General features: G+C 39.4%; 1 protein-coding gene across 13 annotated transcripts; it reads left to right on the top strand.

The window, feature by feature from the left end:
* Positions 1-227: 227 nt before the first annotated feature.
* Positions 228-21756, top strand: YTHDC1 (YTH N6-methyladenosine RNA binding protein C1). Of its 13 annotated transcripts, none has more exons than XM_075149798.1 (18): positions 255-376; positions 1974-2108; positions 4340-4441; positions 5049-5377; positions 5510-5864; positions 7125-7214; positions 7715-7768; positions 8382-8476; positions 10389-10497; positions 10595-10712; positions 11788-11872; positions 13749-13915; positions 16453-16535; positions 18002-18038; positions 18131-18170; positions 18275-18337; positions 19927-20061; positions 20764-21756. In XM_075149798.1, exons 1-18 carry the CDS (start codon positions 349-351, stop codon positions 20986-20988), a joined length of 2250 nt encoding a protein of 749 aa, XP_075005899.1. In that variant the 5' UTR covers positions 255-348; the 3' UTR covers positions 20989-21756. The 13 variants fall into 13 exon arrangements, 11 of the variants coding, with proteins under 11 accessions (XP_075005905.1, XP_075005904.1, XP_075005906.1 ...); XM_075149801.1 differs by lacking the exon at positions 1974-2108 and adding an exon at positions 1911-1973; XM_075149794.1 differs by having other exon boundaries at positions 1911-2108.
* Positions 21757-22787: the final 1031 nt, after the last annotated feature.

The raw sequence follows: 22787 nt of genomic DNA, 5'->3' as shown, positions 1-22787 counted from the left end.
CCAGCAGAGGAAACAGCTCAGGGCCACGCTCTGAGAGGCGCCCACACGCAGTAACACCGGGCACCAACCACCCACACCGTCAACGGACAAAAACGGCGGGCTTCTCCTCAGCGCCCGGCAGCAGGCACGCGCATGGGGGCGCCGCGCGGGACGGTTTTACACGCGCGCCCTGGCACTGCCCCCTCCTACCGCGCATGCGCCGCCCGTTCTCTCCCCGCCCCTCCGCGCGCGGCGTCCTGTGACGCGCGGAGCGTAAACAAAGCGGTGCATTCTGGGAAGAGGGAATCGTTACGTGCAGGAAGAGGGAGCCTCCATCTTAGGCGCTCGACGCGTCGCGGCGGCGGCGGGATGGCGGCTGATAGCCGGGAGGAAAAAGGTACCCGGTGGAAGCGGTGGGGGCAATGGCTAGGCCCCGGGGAGGGGGGATGGCTCGGGCGGAGGGGGAACCCCCCCGCCCGAGCCATCCCCCCTCCCCGGGGCCTGCTTAGTTGCTGGTGCTGGGCCTTCACTCTGGGAGACGTCCGTGAGGAGAGCGGAGGAGCAGCGGGGCCCTCTTCGAGGACGATTTTCATAGTCTTTAGATGTGGCGTGTGGGGAGACGCTCCCTGTTGTGCCCTGCGGTGCTGGAGGTGATGGGGCCATCGTGCCGTAGCGTGGTGCCCCGGCGGCAGTGGGCTCAGGGCAAGGTGACTTGAGCAGCGGGAATAGGAGTAAGTTCGTGGGTCTTAACTTTAATATTATTGGTAGCGAGTTACTGCTGGTTATCTTCTCGCAGAAAGTTTCTACTTTTCTTTTTTTCTGCTTGGATCCCTAGCCATATTTTTTGCAGGATTTTCTGCCGAGGGACGTAGTTACTTTAGCAAGCAGAAGCTGACGTTGGAATATTATTTTGGTGATTTTCGCTCGACTTTTTGCAGTCAGTTATGCATTCTGGGCACTGTGGGTAATGAAGTTTGAATTAAAGAAATTGAACGTTTCCCGGGTAATGTATATTCGCAACTCTTATAACTGCCTGTCACTGAAGCGGAAGCTGAAGTGATCCGCATGTGGTCTATGAGGTTATATGAGTCAGTCCTCACAAAATAGTCTGTTTAAGAAGTAAAAACAAAGTTTAGATGTAGAAGATTGCTGTTTGGTGGTTAGTGCAGATAATAGCAGTGTTATAAAAAAGGTAAAGGATCACTGTGGTGTTGCGGTTTGGTTTACATTATTTTGGATTTCTATGGAATACATTTCATGTAAAGTTTTTTGCAGGATAGATGTCCATAAAATGTCTTTTGTCAGAGTGGTGAAAGTTTGCTGTCTCTCACATTTATTGTGAAATTACATCACATGGAAAATTCCTGCTAGATTTTATTAGAACTGATAAGTAAAATTATTTCTGGTGCTTGATTCTTAACAGTATTATTGTAAGACTGGTGGGATAGGATAAGAGCAGGTTGTGTTGAAATAGATGTGAGCTGCCACCGTGGATGAGCAGTGAAATTGAAATGTTTACTATTGTCATCTATAAATTTCTACTGATATAATCATTTATCCAGATGAGCTTGAATTTTTTTATTCTTTGGGGTTTTTGTTCTTTGTTTTTTAATCACTGACAGTGGTCAAGTTATGAGTAGTGGACAAGGAATGTTTTTATGTTTCATATTTTAATTTGCTTTTAATTTTCTCTCCTATGAAAGGGATGATTCTAACTGAATAGTGGGTGTTAATGCACATTTGTTTGTAAGTGAACTTATTTCTACTGTAAATGCAATATTATTTTTATGCTCCTTTTGGAAGAGAAATGCTGTTTTCACTGCTTTAAAAAAGTGGAACTAAATCTTGCATACCCTTTTAGTTTGAAATCGCCTGGTTTTCTCTCCTCTGTTTGCCAAATCAGATTTTTTCTTGGACCCTTCCTTGAATAGATCTTACACTCATGGCCAGCAGAGGAAAAACAGCCTCCCCAGGTTACTTTCCTGCTGTTTCAGGTGAGTTAAATTTGTTCATGGAAGGATCCAACACACCCAAGAGTCAACAAAAGATGAGTTGCAGGAGAGCCCAGTTGGGAGTGTCTGTAATGAAAAGGACTCATTTGGACCTTCCCCCTTCAGCAGTGATGAACTGTAAGAAATCTGTCCTCTACCATTTTTCTGTTTCTTTTTTTTGTGCTTTTCATGATGCTTATCTTGATCTGCCTGAGATAATTTAGCTCATTAGGTTGAACACTAACAGTGACAGTTCAGTGAGTGGAATCATCTTGTGGAAGTCAGTTGAGCAGTATACCTGATGCAAGTGAGAGACAGGAACTGTGTGTTCAGATTGCCCTTTTTGCATCACCAGACTGCTAAATAAATTTGGAAATTCATTTTTAAATAAATCGGATAGATGTATCTACATAAGGGGGTTGGGGAGAACTCATCCAGCTCCTGTCTTTTGCGTATTTAAGGTTCCAACTATAAATCAGGCCCACCTAACCTGGAAGGGATTTATCAGAGGGTATGTGTCAGACTTGCTTATTCCATTAAATTTTCCTTATCTTCTCATTTCTTTTTGAACCAACTGATACATGAGTCTCTTAGCACCTCTAAATGCTACTGCAGTAGCTAGGTTAAATGTAGTTTACTCAAGAATGCTGTTGCCTCACCAAAACAGAAACAAAGCTAAGGTTCAAGATGTGCGATCTGAGATGGGTGATATGTTTTATATTCTAATCCTAGTGCACCTCTTCTTCATTAGTCTCCTGTAAAAAAATCTGGTGCTCTGAACTTGCTTACTCTTCTGTGGGGAAGCAGAATGCAAGCCAGGAAATTGCAGCCCATGTTTAGCAATTGCACGGCCATGAATCCGAGTCTTACATATCTCATCAGTAACAGCAAGAATATTGCTGTGGATATATAGGTATCTACAAACTTGAAGGGCTCTTCCTGAGAGAATTACGATGCAGCTTTGTGTTATATTTAAATGCCCTCTAACTGTAAACTGCCAGGGAAAGGCTTGATCTCTGCACTGCTTCCTTTGCATCAGCCACAGCAATTGTGGAGTTCAGGGGCCACTTCTGCATTCCCCTACTACAGAAAATGTGGAGAAATGCCAGCAGGAAAGCTAGCACACATGCTGACTTCAGAAGGAGTAGTATATAGTAATAATACTAACTTTTTTTCTGGTGTGGATTATGTCTCTTTTTAATATCAAGCTGTAAAACTTCTTTTGTGGCGCAGCTCAAGATTTTGAGATGGACAAGTTGCCAAACTCTGGAGGACTTCGTTTGCTGCCTTACCCCGATTTCATCCAGTACAGGAGTCCTTACCTGCTGCTTTATAACATTGTACAATGCATCTTCTACAGACACTGCCAATTAGTTGAATCCTTGCAGTTTGCTCTGCTTTCTTTTTCCTGAACACAGAAAATAGAATCAATCATAGTAATATAAAGTGGAAAGAGCTAAGAATTCCATTGTTTAGGAAAATAAATATGAGATTCCAAAATTAATACCTTTTCTATTCTTTTTCCCTCTGCATGCTTAGGCTTAGTTCACTCTTACTTTTAAAGTGCTTGGAATATAGATCTGTTGTCTTAAAGCTGGTGAATCCTTCTTCTGCCAGAATCACCATACATCCCCTTCGGTTTCAAGCAAAGTGAAACAGAGTCGGTAACAGTGACAAATTTTAAAATTTGTGTGACCAAGTGTGGTCATTTACTGCTTCTAGCATGAATTTTCTTAAACTTTTGCCCTTTTGATCAAGGTGAATTAGTTGTAGCAGTTTTTTTCAGAGCAGCTCAGAATTAATTATGCAGAAAATCAGTCCTACTTTACCCTTTTTCAGTGGAGTCACCTAGCTTATGTTCCTGTTGTTAACTTGTCCTGTTGCGTTTTTTCTACTTGTAGGTGAACCACAAAATTCACCCTCCTAACACAGCAACGGCAACAAAAACAGCAGGACAGGAGGGGAGATAATTTAAGGTGCAAGTTCTTCAGGATTTTGAGGAGAGAGGTCCCTCCTCTTTGCTTATGGCACTTAGACTATCTCCCACTCTCCTTTTCTCAAATTTTGTACAGGCTTTTTTGTTAAGCTTTCATTTGTAGGTCAGCTTTTCTGCAAAGCTTGTGTGATATGAGGAGCCAACCTGGACCTTATTCAGAGGCCTGAATGCATCCTGTGATGCATTCTTTTATTGGCTTTGCTTGATCCTTCCACCTGAAATTGTGGAAATAAATCCAGAAGACATTAGTTTTTGCCTTGTGGCAGATCTGTAACCTTAAAGGAAATATTTGGGCTTCTAAATACTAGTACTACCATAGTTTATGTATCCAGACTTTTTATAGTTGTTTTTAACTTTTTTTTTTTGTTTTCAGATGGTGAACTGAACGTTCTGGATGACATTTTGACTGATGCTCCTGACCAAGATGATGAGTTGTATAACCCCGACAGCGAGCAAGATAAAAGTGAGAAAAAGGGTAGGTGACTTTGGTAGTGGATATCCTGCAGGAACGCAAATGGTAAAACCCATCTTTCTTATTAGGGTTGAAGTCTTTGAAGTAGTGATTCTTATAACCTGATTCAAAGAGTGAAAGAGTTCCAAAAGTCATTATTTCACAGACATCTGCTTTTTCACCTGACCACAGTTAACTAGGTTTCCTTTTGTCTCAAAAGCAGTTGCTGAGTCTGGCTTGTTGTGAATTCATTTGCTGTTCGAAAATGACTCTCCTTTTTGGTTCGATGAAGTGAAATGGAAATGGAGCAAGGGGGTCCCAAAGTCTGATTCCAGCTCAGTTCTTGATTTGGCCAATCCCATAAGCATTTAATTTAGCATTCCCATATATAAAATTTAGAAAACACCTGCCAAAGCCTAAAGGATTGCTCTTTTAAAGTAAAATATATGTTTTAGAACATGAGCTGTTTCTAACAAGCAGTTTTGAGTGTTGTTGCAAAGCCTACAACTGGAAGATGCTACCTATGACTGCAACAGGGGAATTATCGAAAGAAGAGAAAGTAGATGCCTCTGCACAGTTTTTGGTTTGATATACAAAATAACATTGAACTTGATATCTCTTTCTATTTAAGGATCAAAAAGAAAAACAGACAGGATGGAAAACGCTGAAAGCAAGAGACAGAAACCTTCTGTGCATTCATCGAGGCAGATGATGCCAAAGCCTCCTAGTTCATCAGTTAGCAATAACAAGAGAATAGTGAGTACGAAAGGAAAACCAGTGTCAGAATACAAGAATGAGGAGTATCAGAGGTCTGATAGAAACAAGCGCCCAGATGGTGATCGAAAGATGCGCATGTCGAGCAGTTCCAGGGAACCTTATAAAGGACAACCAGAAAAAACTTGCATGAGGAAGAGGGATATTGACAGAAGGGCAAAGTCTTCTACACCAGATGGTTCAGAGGTATTAAATATTCTTGCTGCCTTATAAATTAAGCAATTACATGAGACCTTTATAAGGCACGTTCTCTTAGGACTGTGTGTGCATCCTGACAATGTTATATGACTGCTGATTCACTTTTTCTTTAAACATCAGAGAATCAGGCATGATGTGGATAGAAGACCAAGCAGATCCAGCCATTCTTCTAAAGAAGAGGTGAACTCTGAGGAATATTGTTCAGATCACGAGACTGGCAGTAGCGGTTCCTCTGAACAAGGCAATACAGAAAACGAGGAGGAAGGAATGGAAGAAGAGGAAGATGATGAAGGGGAGGAGGACGAAGAGGTGGAAGAAGATGGGGAGGAGGATGAAGAAGAGTATGAACAGGATGAGAGAGATCAGAAGGAAGGAAATGACTATGACACACGAAGTGAAGCCAGCGATTCTGATTCTGAATCTGCCTCTTTCACAGATGGGTCAGTCAGATCTGGGACTGGTTCAGATGCATCAGGTAGGTAACATCTATCATGCTAATCTGAAATACCTTGCCATCGAAAGTTAGGCTGCTTTTAAAAATAACCACTTCCCAACTATGTCAAAAGTAAGCCTTAGTAGCACAAGTCAGTAAGATGTTAATTATGAAATACAACAGGCAAGGAAAAAGTGTACTGGAAAGTGGTATTTCCTTACACCAAAACTTATGGATATCAGGATTACCATGCTGTTGTTGATTGCTTTGGCCTTGCCGTTCAGTGCTTTGAAACATTAGAATTAGTATTTTCTTAGGTATCTAATGGCTTAGTTTTCCATACGATTCATTTTAAGTTGGTGTATTCATCTACATGAGTGACCAGGTAGACTGGTGTAGTAAAAGCAGGGAAGGATAGTTAAATCTTAAATAGTGGCTGCCTTTAGCATAGGAAGTCTAAACCTAATTTGAAATGATTAGCTGTTAGGGCAAACTTAGAAAGAGATAAATGTTTTAAGCAGAAACTAGAAACAAATGCTTCACAGTTGTATATTATAACTGGTCCTAACTTACAGATGTGAAGTGTTAATGACATAAATACTTTTGGTTTTGGCTGGTTTTTTGTGGGTGTGTTGTTTTTTTGTTTTTTTTTTTTAAGAAAGCATCTTGCAATCCTGTTAAGGTTCCTCTCGTGTATCTTCCTTGACTGAAGTCTCCATAGGTGGTCATCCTGCTTAACATAATGCCTTTTTTGGCTCAGCTCTGCTGTTTGGAATTAGAGAACAGAAAAGTGTAACCTAAAGACAAATGAAGCTGTAATAACTGTTCTAAAAAGCTCCTTAGTATAACGTAACACTTTTCAGAGTGGAAATAATTGCCTGTGTGCCACAGTGTTTTGTTTTCATACTTCTTCCCATTTTGCTGAGCTCTGAGCGAATGAGCCCATATCACTATCACAGCACAGTTTGTGCTCTGTGTTGCAAATTTGGCTGAAGGGTGGAGAGAAGAGCTAAACCACCTTTACTAAAACACCTAGGAGATAAATTCTGTCTCTAAACTTTGCACAGAATTACTAGGTTTGTGGCCTTTGCCTGCCTTTTGTGAATGAAAAGCTTGAGTAATTAGCATTTGCTTCTTTTGTGCGTGATAGTTTTGGGGCAGCAACCAAAATTTTCACGTGCAACCAAATGCTAACTTCACTATTACAGATGTTATTTTCCTGTCTCAGTACTTTTTATCTCAATTTTGCCTGCCACTTCATGTTTAAAATACTGCTTTTATTTGTTATGGGTTTTTTTTTAGATGAGAAAAAGAAGGAGAGGAAGAGAGCTAGAGGTATCTCTCCGATTGTTTTTGACAGAAGTGGAAGTTCTGCATCAGAATCGTATGCAGGTATTCTTTCCTTTTATTGCTTGTCATCCTGACTTGCATCAAATCTTAATGTGTAATCTAAAATAAATGTAACAGGCTGTAGAGTTTTATGGGGTATGTAGCTTTGTATAATTTGGTATTGACTTCTGGCATGTTGTGTGTGGATACCTTTGGGGGGAAGTAGGCTTTCTTGTTACTTTAATGCTATTCTGTTGCTTAAGTGGAATTTTCACTTTTTTTTTAAACTTGGAAGATGATGATTCAGTGACTAGTTTTCTGAGTAGGAAATTGTTCAAATACTATTTTAAAAAAGCAAACCCAAACCAAACAACCCAAAAACAAAACCAAAAAAAACCAAAACAAAACACTCGTGCACATTGAATAGTATTTTTTGTGTGTGTGGGTGCGCGCCAGAAAGCATAATTTGTCATGAATGAAAATTGTATGTGACAAGGCTGTAGAAATTGTATATTATCTCTATTAAGGCTCAATCTGAACAAATGTACTTTGGCTAAACACAGGTTCAGAAAAGAAGCATGAGAAATTATCATCTTCCGTTCGTGCTGTCCAAAAAGGTATCATTTAAATTTGAATTTTTAATGCATGCCCCATAGCAAGCCATTGTCTCTGTTCATTAAATTACCTGTAACTAGTAATGTTCCGATATAAATCAGTTTGAGCGCGTAATTGTTCTGAGCATAACAAGTGAATCTTGAGCTATTTTTGCATGTGTTGAGAGCGATATGCAAAAAGTTCAGTCACTTTGCTCCTTGCAGAGGCGGCAAAGCAAAAACTGAAGTGCTTACATCTGGAAAGAGGAACGTTTCAACGTTCTCTATTGGACAACTCGTGCTGTTATGAATGTTTCCCAGTATTTACCCAAAGATTCTTAAGCAAGAATAAGTCCTGTATATCGGAACATCACTAAATCATGCTGATTTTATTTTATTTTTTCTTTCCCTGAATATCTTAAGTTTTAGTTTTAATTTGGTTTTCCCTGGCATTTTGTGCTCTACAGCTTAGACTTCAAGTTTCAAGCTGGGTGGTTGACTGTGATAATACATAGGTAGGAACTGGGTGGGATACAGTGTATTTTGAAGGAAACAAACAACTATCTACACTCAGAGCAACATTTTTGACAACTGTAAATATTTACAGTTCAGCTTATTTGACACTTTGTTTTTTCAGACCAAACAAGTAAACTTAAATACATTCTCCAAGATGCAAGATTCTTTCTCATCAAGAGTAATAACCATGAAAACGTATCACTTGCTAAAGCAAAGGTATGTTGAATTTTCTTCAAACTGATCATTTTGTCTATTTTCAAACATGCCCACCTTTCTATAGAAAAGCATATAGATAGATGCATTCTTTTCTCGATCACTCAGATCCTGGTAGAGGCAAGGATGAAAGCTACTGCTCCTTGGTTCTTCAAGGGTAGCTATTCTGCTTCTGCTGTAACCTAGAAAAGTTTCTAGTCATTTGTCTTGATAAGAGTAGGGTTAAAAAGGGGTTAAGGTCTGTTTGATAACGTCCTAAACCAGCCTCCGTTGGGAATGCTGTGATGGTATTTTCTCCCTTTCATCAGCACCTGTGTTCATATCGCTGTAGTGTGAGGAGGTTCAGAAGGTTGTTTGGGCTTTCATCTAATGCTATAAAAGTAATTTTTTTCAGTTGATTCAGGGATCTGAAGCCTTATTGCAGGAATGTATGCCTGGCAGTGCTAGTGTAAGGGAGTTCTTTGGGAGGGATTCCACTGCACTGGACTTCAGCTGCTGAGGAATGGCACTGGGCCACTCTGGTGGTTTTGTATTTGCATGTGTTATTTGGAACAGCTTGCAGAGAAAATAGCTGATTTGCTGTTACACAGTATACATAGAGTAGGTGATTCTGTTAATGAAGATTTTCTAAAATAGAATAGCATTAAAACGATTCAATGAATCTTAAAATTCCTGGACAGGTTTGGCTCCCCCCACCAGCTTTGGGTTTGATCCGTGCAGTGAACACCATTCTGACTGGTGTTTGCTTTAGCTCTTTAGAGGAATATATCCTTTCTGTGCCCTGTCCACACTTGGGGCTGCAACAGTATCCTTGTTCCTAAACTTCTTGGAGCAGATGCTTTGTCTCTCAGTGTATAGGCATCCGTGCTTTGCCCCACTGCATTTCCATGATGAAACTGGCTTTTGTGGTGCCAATGCAGTAAGTTGTTCTAGTTCACAGCAAGGCTTCACAAGCAGCCTGAAGCAATATACATCTGACTGAAAGCTAGTAAAAAACCCAAATAGTTCTCTGATAACTCTAATGAATTGTCGGAGTGAGACAAGCAATAATCTGAGCACAGAGTAGGACATGAGAACTTATCTTCAGTAAAAAAGGAAGGGGAGGAACATTTTCTTTGGTAGATCCTAGATCATATCCTGAGGTTGAAGTTTGAACATATTAAACCAGCATAAGCTTCTCCTCTGAGTTTGCCCAGAGGATGTTCTGAGGAGCTGAACTTGCTGAAAAGTAATACAGCAAACTGGTATTCTATAGCTCAGCTCATTTGGTCCCTTAAAACAGATTGGGTTTTATTGTGCATGGCTACACAATGGCTGGTGAAAGGGAAAAGGTGGGAATTACTAGGTGGGGATGTGGGAGGCTGAACAAACTGTTTTGACTTGTCTTGCCAATTTAAAATGTTGGTCTGGTGTCTTTCATGTTTCTGGCCTTTCTCTAAAAGAGTTTTAAAGTCTGCAAGCTGTCGTCAACACATCTGTCATACTAAGAAGGTTACTGAAGACTACCTGCCCACCTTTCAGTAGATGCTGCTGTTTTTTCATAATTTGTGTATTACATAATACATGAACTCCCAAAGTCACTTAAAACATACATTAAAAATACTAAAGGCAAAGGTTTTCATATATCTGTCCATCATTATAATTACAAATGAAACCTTATAGATGGTCTAAATGCATCTGCGGTGTTCAAAAAAAGATTGAAAAGCCAATGTTTTAAAAGTTTTATCATGGGGCAGGCTAAAAATATTTTCTGAAGGAACTGAATTTAGCAATACCTTTCTCTTTCCATTATCTTCTATCCCAGAACACTAGTTTGGTCTTGTTTTCCTCATCTGCACGATATACTTTTGTTAGCTAAATCACTTGAGATGAACTCTTATATTTTGGTGGTGGGGTGGGGGTTGTTTTGTTTTAGGGAGTATGGTCGACACTTCCAGTGAATGAAAAGAAGCTTAATGCTGCGTTTAGATCAGCGAGGAGTGTTATTTTGATATTTTCTGTAAGAGAGAGTGGCAAATTCCAAGGTAAGGGAAAGTGAGCTATTAAGGTAAGTGAAAGTGAGTTTTATGTGCAATAGCTTTTCTGTTGTGTCTTTGTTACAATTCATGTGAAATCCTCTAGGATTTGCGAGATTGTCTTCAGAGTCCCATCATGGAGGATCACCGATACACTGGGTGCTGCCTGCAGGAATGAATGCAAAAATGTTGGGAGGTGTCTTTAAAATTGACTGGATTTGCAGGTAAACAATTGTTCATTTATGTTGCTGTTTAGTAACGAGGCATCGTAATACCATTTGTGTGTATTACTCGAGTTCTGACAGCATCCTTTTGAAAACTCGATTCAACCAGAGATCTGTCCTCCAATTTCCCCAAATCCATGCCTCCATGTTACTGAGCTTGGGACTCAGGTCTGTACCTGACATGCACTATAGAAAATATATTTTTATTTTTTATGTAGACAATTAACACTTGATTGTGTTCCTTCACTGATCTCTTGCACTGAAACCAGAAAACTATTCTGAAATCTTTGAATAAAAACAACTTCTCACTTGAATAGACAGCTGTGGATAAAAGGAAGAAAATCCTGTAAGGACAGATCTGTCTTCATCTGACATCTGGGCATCTGACTGAACAAAGAAAATGCTACTGCTCTAAAATAACATATGAATTAGTACAGATATTTTGCATAATAGATTGTATAGATTGTGAGCAGTATGTTCATTGATTTAACTGAGTATGTCTTGCAGAAAAGGTTTTAAACCTCTCTTAAGAAAAAGAGCTATATCAGTCCTGTGAGATACATTGCATGGTTGTACAAGCACTTTGGGCTGCCAGAAAGACTAAATACAGGGAAGGTGAGACTTTGAATTAGGGAAAAATCTAGGTCGGAGAGGTCCTCTGGAAGTTACTGTCTTCCACCTCCAGCTCAAAGCGGTTCTAGCTTCATAGTTAGGTCAGATGCTTGGGGATTTATTTTAGTAGATACCGTGAGCTACCACCTCACGTGGAGACAGGTCATCATATTCAGGTGGTGAGATAATGAGCAAGCACAATCTCGATATTGTACAAAGACCAAAAAAAAATGTCTTTAAGATAGGCTGTCATGGTATGGACTATATTAGTTAATATTGGACTAAGTCAAAGTGAAATCTTCGGTTACTAATACTTAATATGTACTAATACATTCATTCAGAGACCTGACAGTGCAAAGGGTAACAGGATTATTTTGTGTGTAATGTCCTGCAGTATGCATTTTTAAATTTTCTTTACAAAAAACGGAGGCAAAACTGTAAATGATGCCACTTGCACATTTAGGCGTGAATTGCCGTTCACTAAGTCTGCTCACCTGACCAATCCTTGGAACGAACATAAGCCAGTAAAGATTGGACGCGATGGACAGGTTTGTTAATTTATTTTTTTTCCTCTAACACACATCTTCTAGTGCTTGCTTTCAGCTTTGTATGTACAGAAGATTTGGCATCATTTTAGATCAGTTGTTACTTGCAGTAGAGTACTGTGACAAAGGCACTCGGCTTATTTCTAATGTTGTTGCAGAAGAAGGAAACAGAAAACAATACGGTGCCAATTCTGTTGTCATCTTCGTGATAAAACAGTGTTTGATGCTTCAAAACTCTGTGATATTTTGGATTTGAAATGTAACATGCCTTGCATTGTACTGTGTGCAAACCTATATAGCATCAGTTTTTAAGGACAAGTTCTGGTGTTTCCAGCTGTGTTCTGCGTTGCATTTTTTTTATATGCTGTATTGCTTAGGGCATAGACTTTACCATTATAAAGTATATGCTAAGTAAATTTTAACTGGGGTGGCTCTTGATCTTGTCAGACATATGCAGGTGTGTGGCTGCTGTCATCAAGTCACCCAGCTTTGACTAAAATAATGAGTTCTGCTTTCTTGGGCAAGATGGGAGTTGCATAATCCCCATACTGTATGGAAAATGTAGACTGTGCGTTATTTTCCCATAGACACGTTCACTTTGTTGGGTAGCGCAAGTAAAACAGTATTTTCGGTCTTGTTTTTAATTTAGTGTGAACTTACAAAAAAGATTTCAGTTAACATTGTTTCTGTTAAATGGTCAAGGAAATAAATCTTTTAATGTTTTGTCCACTTCACTATAGAGTTGCAGTCTGGATGTGGGTTTCATCTTTTTTGATAAAATTGCTGTACTGTTAGGTACTGGGCAAGCATTGTCTGATGCTTGCTCTCCTTGCTTTTCAACTCGGGTTATTTCCTGAAGTGGTTGTCATTTATCCATTTACATTTTGTGTAACCCTGAATGGATCTCTCTTCTGAGGACGTGTACACTGAGCTTCTTGCATTTACGACACCCTTTGGGAAGGCGTTCCACAGGCCTGCTAGTCACCAGGTTGAAGAAGCATTTTTTTGGATTGTTTTGCACCTGGCTCCTGCTTAGCTTCATTTGATGGCCCCGAGTTCTTGTACCAGAAGAGGGAGTCAACAAGTTGATCTCTGTCCCTCTGTCTTCCAAACAACCCGTGGTGTCAGACGGTCCCATTCTATCTGTTTTGTCCCTCGTACCCCACATACTCCTCTTTTTATTCTAGGCTGGAGAGACCTGACCTGCTCAGTCATTGCACGTAGGAATTGCTGCGCTCATTCAGTTATCCTTGGTGCCTTGCTTTGAAGCTTTTCCATTTCTACTGTCCCCCTATTTTTTGAGATGAAGGGGTCAGAACTCCAGCCAGTATTTAAGGTGTGGGTGGAACATGGACTTCCAATGTGGTATAATGACTTTCTCATTCTGTGTTCCTTTCCTAATAATCCTGAACACACGATTTGCTTGTTTTGACTGCTGTCAAGCTGGTATTTTCATGGACCTGTCTATCATACACTGAAGACCTCACTTTTGAGTGGTAATAGTCAAATTCGTCAGACCATGGCTTTATATGTGAAGCTGGGATGGATTTTTTTCCTACGTGTGTCACTTCTTTCTCTGTAATAGGTGATCATTTTCTTTGTGATGAAAAACAGTCCTCTGATTTTGTAGCAAAACAGTGATGTGGCCTGTATGTCTCATGGGAAGATATGGTTGCCCCAAGTGTTGGACTAGTTTATGAAAATTCTAAGTAGTGCCTAAAGAGTGAAAGGTAATGTAAGTGAATTTTGCTCTGTCTCTAGTTATACTGAAATCTCTTTGAGGTGTCTTTTTTTTTTTTAATGTATGTTGTCAGTATATTTGGAGAGAGTTTCTTTTTTTCAGTTTATAAACCACTACTGAACTTCTAACTAATTCTAGGAAATTGAGCCGGAATGTGGAACCCAACTTTGTCTTCTCTTCCCTCCTGATGAAAGTATTGACTTGTATCAAGTCATTCATAAAATGAGGCACAAGAGAAGAATGCACTCACAACCCCGATCAAGAGGACGCCCATCCCGTCGAGACCCCGTTCGGGACGTGGGAAGGTTAGAAACGTTCTTTGGACTGATAATAGGCACATGTATCAGAATAACGTGATGGAGGAATATGATTCGTCAAAGCTTTCCCTGCGATAAAGAAGAGAGAAAATCCTCAAATCAAGCTGCATGGACAAGTTTGTGGCTTCATTGAGGATTTCACATGGTTCCCCGGTCTGTCATTTTTCAAGAGGAAAATGGGGATCTTTGCTTTTGCAGAAAAAAAGCTCTTAAAGTGCTGTCTAGTTTAGACTAGATCATTTATTGAGATAACGCAACGTGTAATGCTAGCTGTAGGTAAGCTTGGCTTGATTATGAACAGGCTAGATGGAGAGAAGGAAATATTTATATGCCAAAAATGTGTTAATATCTTGTAAAAGCCTTTTCTTTCAGGTGTGTCTCTGGATAAACCTTATCAAATATGGGACTTTTATAAGGATCACTTAGAATTTTGCAGAAGATGCCGCCTCATTTTGAGGATAAAATATTTAAGTTATTTTGATATTCAAGAGGAGCATTATTGGGACTGTTTCAAATTGTGTCACCGTGATGTGTTAACCCCATTGCCAAATATTCTCTAACATGTAACCACTGAATTCACACATCTTGCTGAGCTTCTGAAAACAGTAGGTTCTTTCCAAAAGGGATCAAGTGGCCCTTGGAGACCCGGCAACAAACCAAAAAGAATGGCTGTTGCTGTGTCTGTATATACAACCTTTCCAGATGCTGGCAGTACCTGTGGACTTAAAGTATTTTTAGAGGATCGACATGGTTATTGATCACTGCTATATGAACTTAACATCATTTTCCAGAAAAAAAGGGGGTATAACTTGTTACAGAATTGGAGAAGTCTTTGCAAAGAACTGATATTAGCCCTTCTGCCAAACACCTTTTCCCCGTGTAGCCACTTTGCATACAGACTGATGTATGGTTTGGGCTGAAACCTTTGGTTAAGTTTCCTCTTTGTGGAAACATCCTGTGGTAGGTACAGATACCCAACAAGAGTCCCCATTTCCTTGAGCTTAAAAAAAGGACACTGTAACGAGTAGGTAGGAGGAAACCTGGCAGCGCCCCCCTATTTTTGGCTTTAAAGGACTGAACACCAAGATGGCTTTTGAAGTTAAGCTAAGAGGTTTCCAGTGCAATAAAGTATATACAAGTGAAGGTTTTGCAATGGACTGCAAACTATACATATAACACCACCACACCTTCTCAAGCCTGCCAGGGCCTCCATTTATGTATGTGGCTTACAGCTTAAAGTCAGTAGTTGGACTACTATATGAACTGTTTCTATCATATTTTATACCGGTCGTAAATGCACTCTCAAAACTACAAGAAAGCGGTATGTTTATTCTTTACACCAGCTTTTATTTTCCTTGATCTGATTTTGCTGTAGATGCAACTGCTTTGGTTTTTGGGCTTTTTGCTCATAGTAAAGAATCTGCTTTCATTTTAAAAAGCTTAGTAACTGGGTATGGTGGGCTTTAAAGACTAAAGTTGGGAAGGGGGAGGAGAAATGACTCTTTATAAAACTAAAAGCTACATGAGCTTGTTACTCAGCAAGCAAGTTGCACAGCAATTAAGCGATTTAAGAAAGTGTTAATTTCTTGTCTTGTCATAAGGAATTATATTGCTGGGGTGGGGGGAAGGGAATGGATTTGTAGCTGCTTTGTGTTTAGAAACACTGTTATGTTAGCATTGGAGTCTCCCATTAATGTTGATGTACCTTGATGGAGCAAAATTAGTAGCCAGTTTTCAGTTCTTTATTAAACATAACAGCGATTGGAATGTAACTGTTTTATAATCAAACTTCCTCCCTGAGAGCGAAGTTCTTAAAGATAACATCTCTTACGTAAAAAAGCTGTTTGTGTAGAAAGGAGCCCCGATTATTTTAATTATTAGGAAACTTAAGCATTCTTAAACTTTCTGTAAAAGGCACCGATGCATTGCTGGTAAATTGCTTAGAACAGAAATTGTTAGAAATAATATCATTGGCCTACCCAGTTAGAAAAGCTGCAGTGAAAGAAGCAAATTCACAAAGCATGCACAGGTTTATTTATAAATGTTACGGAAATAGAGCTTTTATAGAATTCTCTACCCCATAACTAGCAAATACAGCAATGTCCATGTCTTCTGACTGTAATGATATATTTTGCCATTTATTTTCACTGTATTTAGTTCTGTAAATTCTTTTGTTATCCAATAGGTTGTTTCAAAATGTAATGTGGAAAGTGTAATGTTAAAGCCTAAATCTGAGTTTGTTTTAGACAAATTTGTTACCCTTTATTTGGTACGAAGGTACAGTTGGGTAGAGTTCCTTCCTTAACTACCAAAGCTCCTCTAGCCAGAAAGTGGAGGGTATTTAATCAGACTGTTGTTCCTGATTAATTGAGTTCAAATTTAAAGCTGTAGAACGTTTTGAAGCAGGTGGCATTCAGAATTATTAAATTGAGATCCTGGGCAGCTCAAGCTATTCCTGTGAGGTATTCTGCTGTGACGAATGCTCCAAGCAACTTTGTTTAATCTCTGATATCTAATTTGTGTAGGCGTCGACCAGAAGATTATGATATTCATAACAGCAGAAAGAAACCAAGGATTGACTATCCCCCTGAGTTTCACCAAAGACCAGGTTAATATCTTACTGTGAAGATTTGTGTGCACCAATTCACAAGTGTTTTCTCTTTTAGTGTATCCTCATTTAATTCAAAAGTAAAATATTTTTATCACTGGGATAAAAAAATGTCCCAAGTGCTGCTTGCTGGTTAAACCCACCTCTAGCAGAAGTCAGTGACACTGTTTCACTAGTTTGAGAGAGAGAGCTGAGTTAATCTAGGCTGAGCTGTTTTAAGAGCCTCAGAATTGTGTACATTGTTGTGAATGATCCTCTCAAGCGCTTTGCTAGTACGAGTAGTTGAAATGCCTGATGGGCACAAGAATTGGTTTAACCTAATTGTCAGTGCACTAATCGTCAAATTAAAACGTTTATCAGAAATTTCCAACTGGGAGAGTCAGCTGAGATTGCCTGACTAGCAGCCTGTGTTTATTGATGACGGTAGACATTTGGTTATGTTTTCAGAGAGAATTTTTTTACAAGCTTGACATGAGGAAGGGAGGGGGAAGTTTCACTGCATTTTACAAGAGGGTCTAATGATGAGTTTGGGAAAGGAATTTTGTTATTCTCCAGAAAGAAATGTTTGTAGCAGTAATGCAGCTGGTACTGGTACTATTGCAGGTTTTTTTTCTTCAGAAAGCAATTATTAAGAAATTGTCACTTTTAATCTGCTGAATCTTGCTGCACTGCTATTAGAAATACGTATTCCGTTATTTCAGTGGTAGATTTCAAAATCTTTCTTAAGAACCTGTCTTTATTTGTCCAGCTTGACTGCAAAGCCTGTGTTCTTTGATGCAAAAAGAGAGTTGTTGCTGCTCCCTGGCTTTCCAAGACCATTGTTTAGAGTACAGAACAAAATTTTTTAAAATAATGAAGCTGGGAAGCATTATTTTATTAGCATAAGCATGCCTGGTGGTTTGCACCATTTTACTGAGCTCTTTAAAGTTTACTTCCTGAGATTTACTGAAGCTGTAACAATTCTTTGCCCTGTGGGGCTTTTCCAGATGTTTTTTAGGTTGTTGCTAATTTTCTATGGAACACTGTATCCAAAACCTATTAGGAAATCAGCCTTAAGAGTTGTCCAGATGAACACATTCTGCTGAATGCATGGTTAATAAGTAGTAACAGCCATGTGCTGACTGCCAAGGGACAGCACTGTTCAAACTTGCGGGCATTCCCAATTTGTTTGACTAAAATTCAAGTCTTTATTTGCACAGATACCCCCTTGCATATTTGTTTGTAGTGTGTGCAAGTTCCTATGGGTATATCTGTATCATTTTTTTGCTACTGCATTATACTATTTTTCTGTACTGTCTACAAGAAGTTGTAAGTTTTTGAGAGTTATTTTGAGAGTGAGGGTAATGGCAGGTAGACACAACTTTATAGCTGGCACAAAATGAAAGGACATTTTCTAATGAGTATATTTTTTAAGACTGTTATCATGAGATGGTAAATTGAATTAATACTGCTTGATGTTCGAACAGGGTATATAAAGGATCCCAGATATCCCGAAGTAGACAGGTAAGGTGTGTTCATGTTATTCATTTTATGCCCTGGTAACTTGTCTGTATGGATAAATTGGATTTAGTTCTACAAATTTTTATTCCCAACAGACGATTTTCAGGAGTTCGACGAGATGTATTTTTAAACGGGGTAAGTTGGTGCATGCAGACTTTTGGGGAACTTTTTATATTCAGCTTTCAGCGCTTCCAAAGAACACTCAACACAAATGTTAACATTACTGTCTTTCATTTTAGTCCTACAATGATTACGTGAGGGAATTCCACAACATGGGACCACCGCCACCATGGCAAGGAATGGTTTGTGTCTTGTTGAATTCAATTTTTCTCTGTAGAATATGGCTTTTTTTTGTTCCCCTCTAGAGGAGCCTAGCACATTTGATGTGCACTCAACTCTTGCCTTTTCCTAAAATATATCTTTGCTGTAACTGTAAAATTTTTAGGGGAAAAATTATTTATATCAAGTATTTTGTAATTTACTTAGCTCTTGGCAATAGTCCAGCATTCTAATAAGCAGTATGACAGCAGGAATCTGGCTTGGTTTGAACCTACAAGAAACTGAAAGCTTTAAGGAAATAGCAGAACCCTTCTTTAGCCTACACAGGAGGGTGTGATGAAATTTTGTATTCTGCTAAATTTTCATAGTAATTGGCTTTCTGTCAGACAGCAAATGCATCGAAGAGGTGGACTTGCTGCAGAGGCTCATGGAATGAGCTGGTGTGTTCTAGTCTTGCACAGTGGCTTGCTTTTGGCTATGGCAGTGAAGCATGCAGGAAAGTAACAGAATGTTCAGCATACCGTAATCAAAATAAGTCTTGCTGTATTGCAGCCGCCTCTGAAATGCACTTTTTTCCCAGTCAGATGAGCATATGTATGAGTACACATATCTACAGCTATGTACATGGAAATTAACTGATAGTTCACTTGTACAGCTGTGGTTTTGCCATCATGTCAAGAGAAATAATCATTATAACCAGTTATTTTGGTTATATTTAGTAATTCTGGCCCTGAGGGTCCTGATTTTGGATAACTCTAATGAGTCTTTTGGCTCTTGTGTATACTGTGAATGAGCAAAAGGCAGCACCAGATGTAGAGATGCTACTATAGCCCGTCATTTTTCTCAGGTGAAATATAACTGGTTTGTCCTAACTGAAGGAAGTGAGCAAAGTTGTCAGACTGGGAGGAAAATGGTTTTTCAAACACAGCTGAGCCTTCCGAATCTCCCATTTTTTTCTCCCTCTCTTCCCCATTCTGCATGCTGTCCAAGTAGTCATTCTAAAATCCAGCACTTCCACCTACCTCCTTTGTTACAACAATGCAAGCAAAGATGCTCCAGTAATATGGGAAAGAAGGGTCTTGCTGATTGAAGAAATGGAAGAGAACAGCCAAGAGATGTCTTGTTTATAAAAAAAAAAAAAAATCTGCTAGCCTTCTGTCAAATAATTTGTCTTGCAGAGTTAGTTCATTTAAAATAGGAATATATTCATAAGGAGTGGCACTGAAAAGACTCGTTTCTGTAAGAGCTCACTGGTTTGGACAAAATTCACATTCCGTATGCATAGATTAAAAAAAAAACAACCCACCACATTTAAGTAGCAGAAGTTTTATGTACAGTATCACTTTGCGGCAGATATGGAAAGAAGGCGTGTTTGAGGTTTGGGGAGGATGTTGGCCAAACTTCTAAAGAAGCAATGGTAGAGGAGTAGTAAAGCATGTCGACTTAATGAAAAATAGTCTGCCATTCAGTTAGGAGGCTGTGATCGGATATATTTAGATGTCATGTTTTCCACCTGAATGAAAGTAACCTCTGCTCTTAATTCCCAGCACTCAGCATGTGTGCATTCGTTTGTTTTGAAACACTCAACAAACTTCCTGTAACTTTCTTGTAGCCACCGTATCCAGGTATGGAGCAGCCACCACACCACCCTTACTATCAGCACCATGCACCTCCACCTCAAGCTCACCCTCCATACTCAGGACATCATCCTGTACCACATGAAGCAAGATACAGAGACAAACGAGTAGTAAGTGTCCACAGAGACAAAGGGGTGCACAAGTCTGAAGGCCAGAGTAGGAATTTGGGGTACAGATGTAGCCTAATCTGAGATTTGTTGACTTTGATAAACTGCATTTTTAAGACCTGTATTAGTTTTCCTTGGAAAGATCAGTTATTTAGATTGACTAGAGACTTCCAGCATCTTTGAAAAGCCTCTCTCTCCCAGGTGAAGAAGTGCAAAATTCTCTGAACGTACTCTTAAACTGAGGTGTGTGCTTAAAATGGCTTCCAGCTGTCTAGCTCTGAAACTTTGATGCTGAAGCCCAGTTTGATTCGGGACATGCCTGTAACATTGCTTGCGCTCATGCACAACAAATTACTTTATCAGCAGAAAAGTTTGTGGTTTGTAACTTTTTACGGGCACATCAAAAAACAGGGCAGATTGTTAAATAATTTCTGTTAGCTGGCTTTGAAGGCTGCTTAGCTTTCAGGTCTCTTGCTGGTATCTGGCATTTGAACCCCAGCTTCTGCACAGTGGAAGCACAGACATGGTGCTGCCCAGAAGATGAAGGAAGGAACTTGTGCTTATGGATGCTGGACGTAATTTTTTTTTTTTTTTTTTTTTTAAAATACTGGGCTTCCCAAGAGTTATGACCAATCCTAAGGGTAAGGGAAGGGAGGGGATTTTAATCTGGGAAAGAAAAGAAACAAAGCTGTCCTTTCATCACAGCACGACTACGACATGAGAGTAGACGACTTTCTTCGCCGCACACAAGCAGTTGTCAGCGGTCGGAGAAGCAGGCCTCGGGAGAGGGACCGAGAGCGGGAACGAGACCGTCCTAGAGATAATAGAAGAGACAGAGAACGTGACAGAGGCCGTGATCGAGAAAGGGAGCGAGAGAGGATTTGTGACCGGGACAGAGACAGAGGTGAAAGAGGTAGATACCGAAGATAATCTATCTGGAACCAGTGCTCACTTGAAACAAAAAAAGCTTGTATTTTTTTGTGTGTTTACAAGTAGTACATTTTATTTTCAGCTGTCTACTTAAAGTTCATTGTGTAGAAGGATTTATAATGACCCTCTCTATTCCAAGCATGCAGTGAACTATGAACTGGAAAAACTCAAATCAGCCAAAAATAAAATACGCAAAGCTGACACTCAACTTGGCGTTTCTGTTGGAGCAGAATGGGAAACAGCTAAGAATGTAGATATCGATTAATTCTCAATGAGTGTTCATCTACTTAGTGATTTCATTCTAGGTTTTTGAATACTGATGGATAACTGCCATTTTTTTTTTTTGCTTTGATGTTTTCTTCCTGTAGTTTCACATGGTTCAGTGGGAGAATGCTGCTATCAAGTATGCAAATATTGAAGTATGATTTTTTTCGACTGTATGGCAGTGTTGTAGCAGCCTTTTTTCCCTCCCCGCCGTCCCGTTTTTTAACCCTATCTGTAAAGTCAAGTGTTTTTTCAGTCTTCAGTAATGAAAGCAATATTAAGAAGACACTATTGATATCTAATTTTTAACCTTTTTTAAAAATCTTCCTGTGTTCAGTAACATTTTGGTCAATTCTCTTGTCTAGTCTCCTTCCAAAATGTACACATTGCTTGGAATGTTCATAACCTGCGTGTGTGGAACCAGAAAATATTGCTGTATTCTACATTGCTACCTTTTTTTTTTTTTTTTTTTTTATAAAAATAAATTGGTAACTATTGAAATGATTCAAACTCCAGATCGGGTTTCTTGGTCTTCTGAGCTTGCCAGCTTTGATAGATTCTGGCAGTTCTAGGAAAGTATTTGTGTTCAAAAATAGTTTAAAGGTTCTTGTGATAGGTAAAATTGATCCAAAGCCTGAATTTAGGAAAAGGATTACTGAAATAAAAGATATTTGCTTTTCTGTTTCCACAGTGAAGTAGTCAACTTATAGCTCCTGCAGCTAATCAGAGTTATTAGGGCCCTACATGTTCAACCTAATGAAATGATCTTCGAGCTATTGATAGGCTGTCCTCGGTCATAATCATACCTGTCTCCCAGGAGTGTGTTAGTCCTGCAAGATCCAGACTCTCCCCATGTCTTCTTTGTAGTGATTACTGCATCACTTGTTACTTCTCTTAAATAGGAATAGTTGAATCTAAATACCAATGGTAAAACTGCGAAAAAAGAAAAGTAAAACTTGTAGTGGAAGTTGTTCAGTTTCTCCAGCAATTTCCTGGTTCTCAAAACTTGAATGAGTAGCACTGCCTTCATAACTTTTCTTCAGTGTCTTCTCATGTAACAAAGCCAGATTGTAGCATGTGCTTTAAAGACCTCCAACTCCACAGTGCTGAGTGCTGTAGCTGTTTTTACAGATTGCAATACAGGATTGGCCATGGTGTGGCAGTTGTGGAAACACGTGGTTTTCAGATCTGACAGTTAGGGCTCTGTATATTTTAGTCTACACAGCTATAGTAAACATCTATATGGGCTAAGCAAGAAGTTTGATCTTCAACATGCAAGTATGTTGGGATTTTTTAAACACTACAAGAAGTTGAACCTATGTTTGGGTTCCTCAAAACAGTGTACTGTGCACTGAGATGTATGCCTATTAGCAGTAGGATTACATCAGTCTATCAAATCTAGTACACATACTGTGTCTAATTGGAGAAATGCATCATAGACCACCTTCATTCTTTGATATCTTTCTCCGCTTTATATACAGATTCTAGAAAGAAGAGGCGGTTTTGGTTTTGGTCAGTCTTTTTTACTTTTTAAA

Source organism: Calonectris borealis, chromosome 4 (assembly GCF_964195595.1).
Source record: "Calonectris borealis chromosome 4, bCalBor7.hap1.2, whole genome shotgun sequence".
NCBI lineage: Eukaryota > Metazoa > Chordata > Aves > Procellariiformes > Procellariidae > Calonectris > Calonectris borealis.
The sequence above is the reverse complement of the archived record's forward strand: the minus strand, read 5'-3'. Positions and strand labels throughout refer to the sequence as shown.

What these genes read in the sequence shown, in the direction of transcription:
- YTHDC1 (XM_075149794.1), top strand. Translation starts at nt 349, where the DNA reads ATGGCGGCTGATAGCCGGGAGGAAAAAG. An exon ending in CGTTCGTGCTGTCCAAAAAG is followed by an intron (nt 7,769 to 8,381) that starts GTATCATTTAAA and finishes TTGTTTTTTCAG; the next exon opens with ACCAAACAAGTAAACTTAAA. An exon ending in AGATATCCCGAAGTAGACAG is followed by an intron (nt 18,039 to 18,130) that starts GTAAGGTGTGTT and finishes TATTCCCAACAG; the next exon opens with ACGATTTTCAGGAGTTCGAC.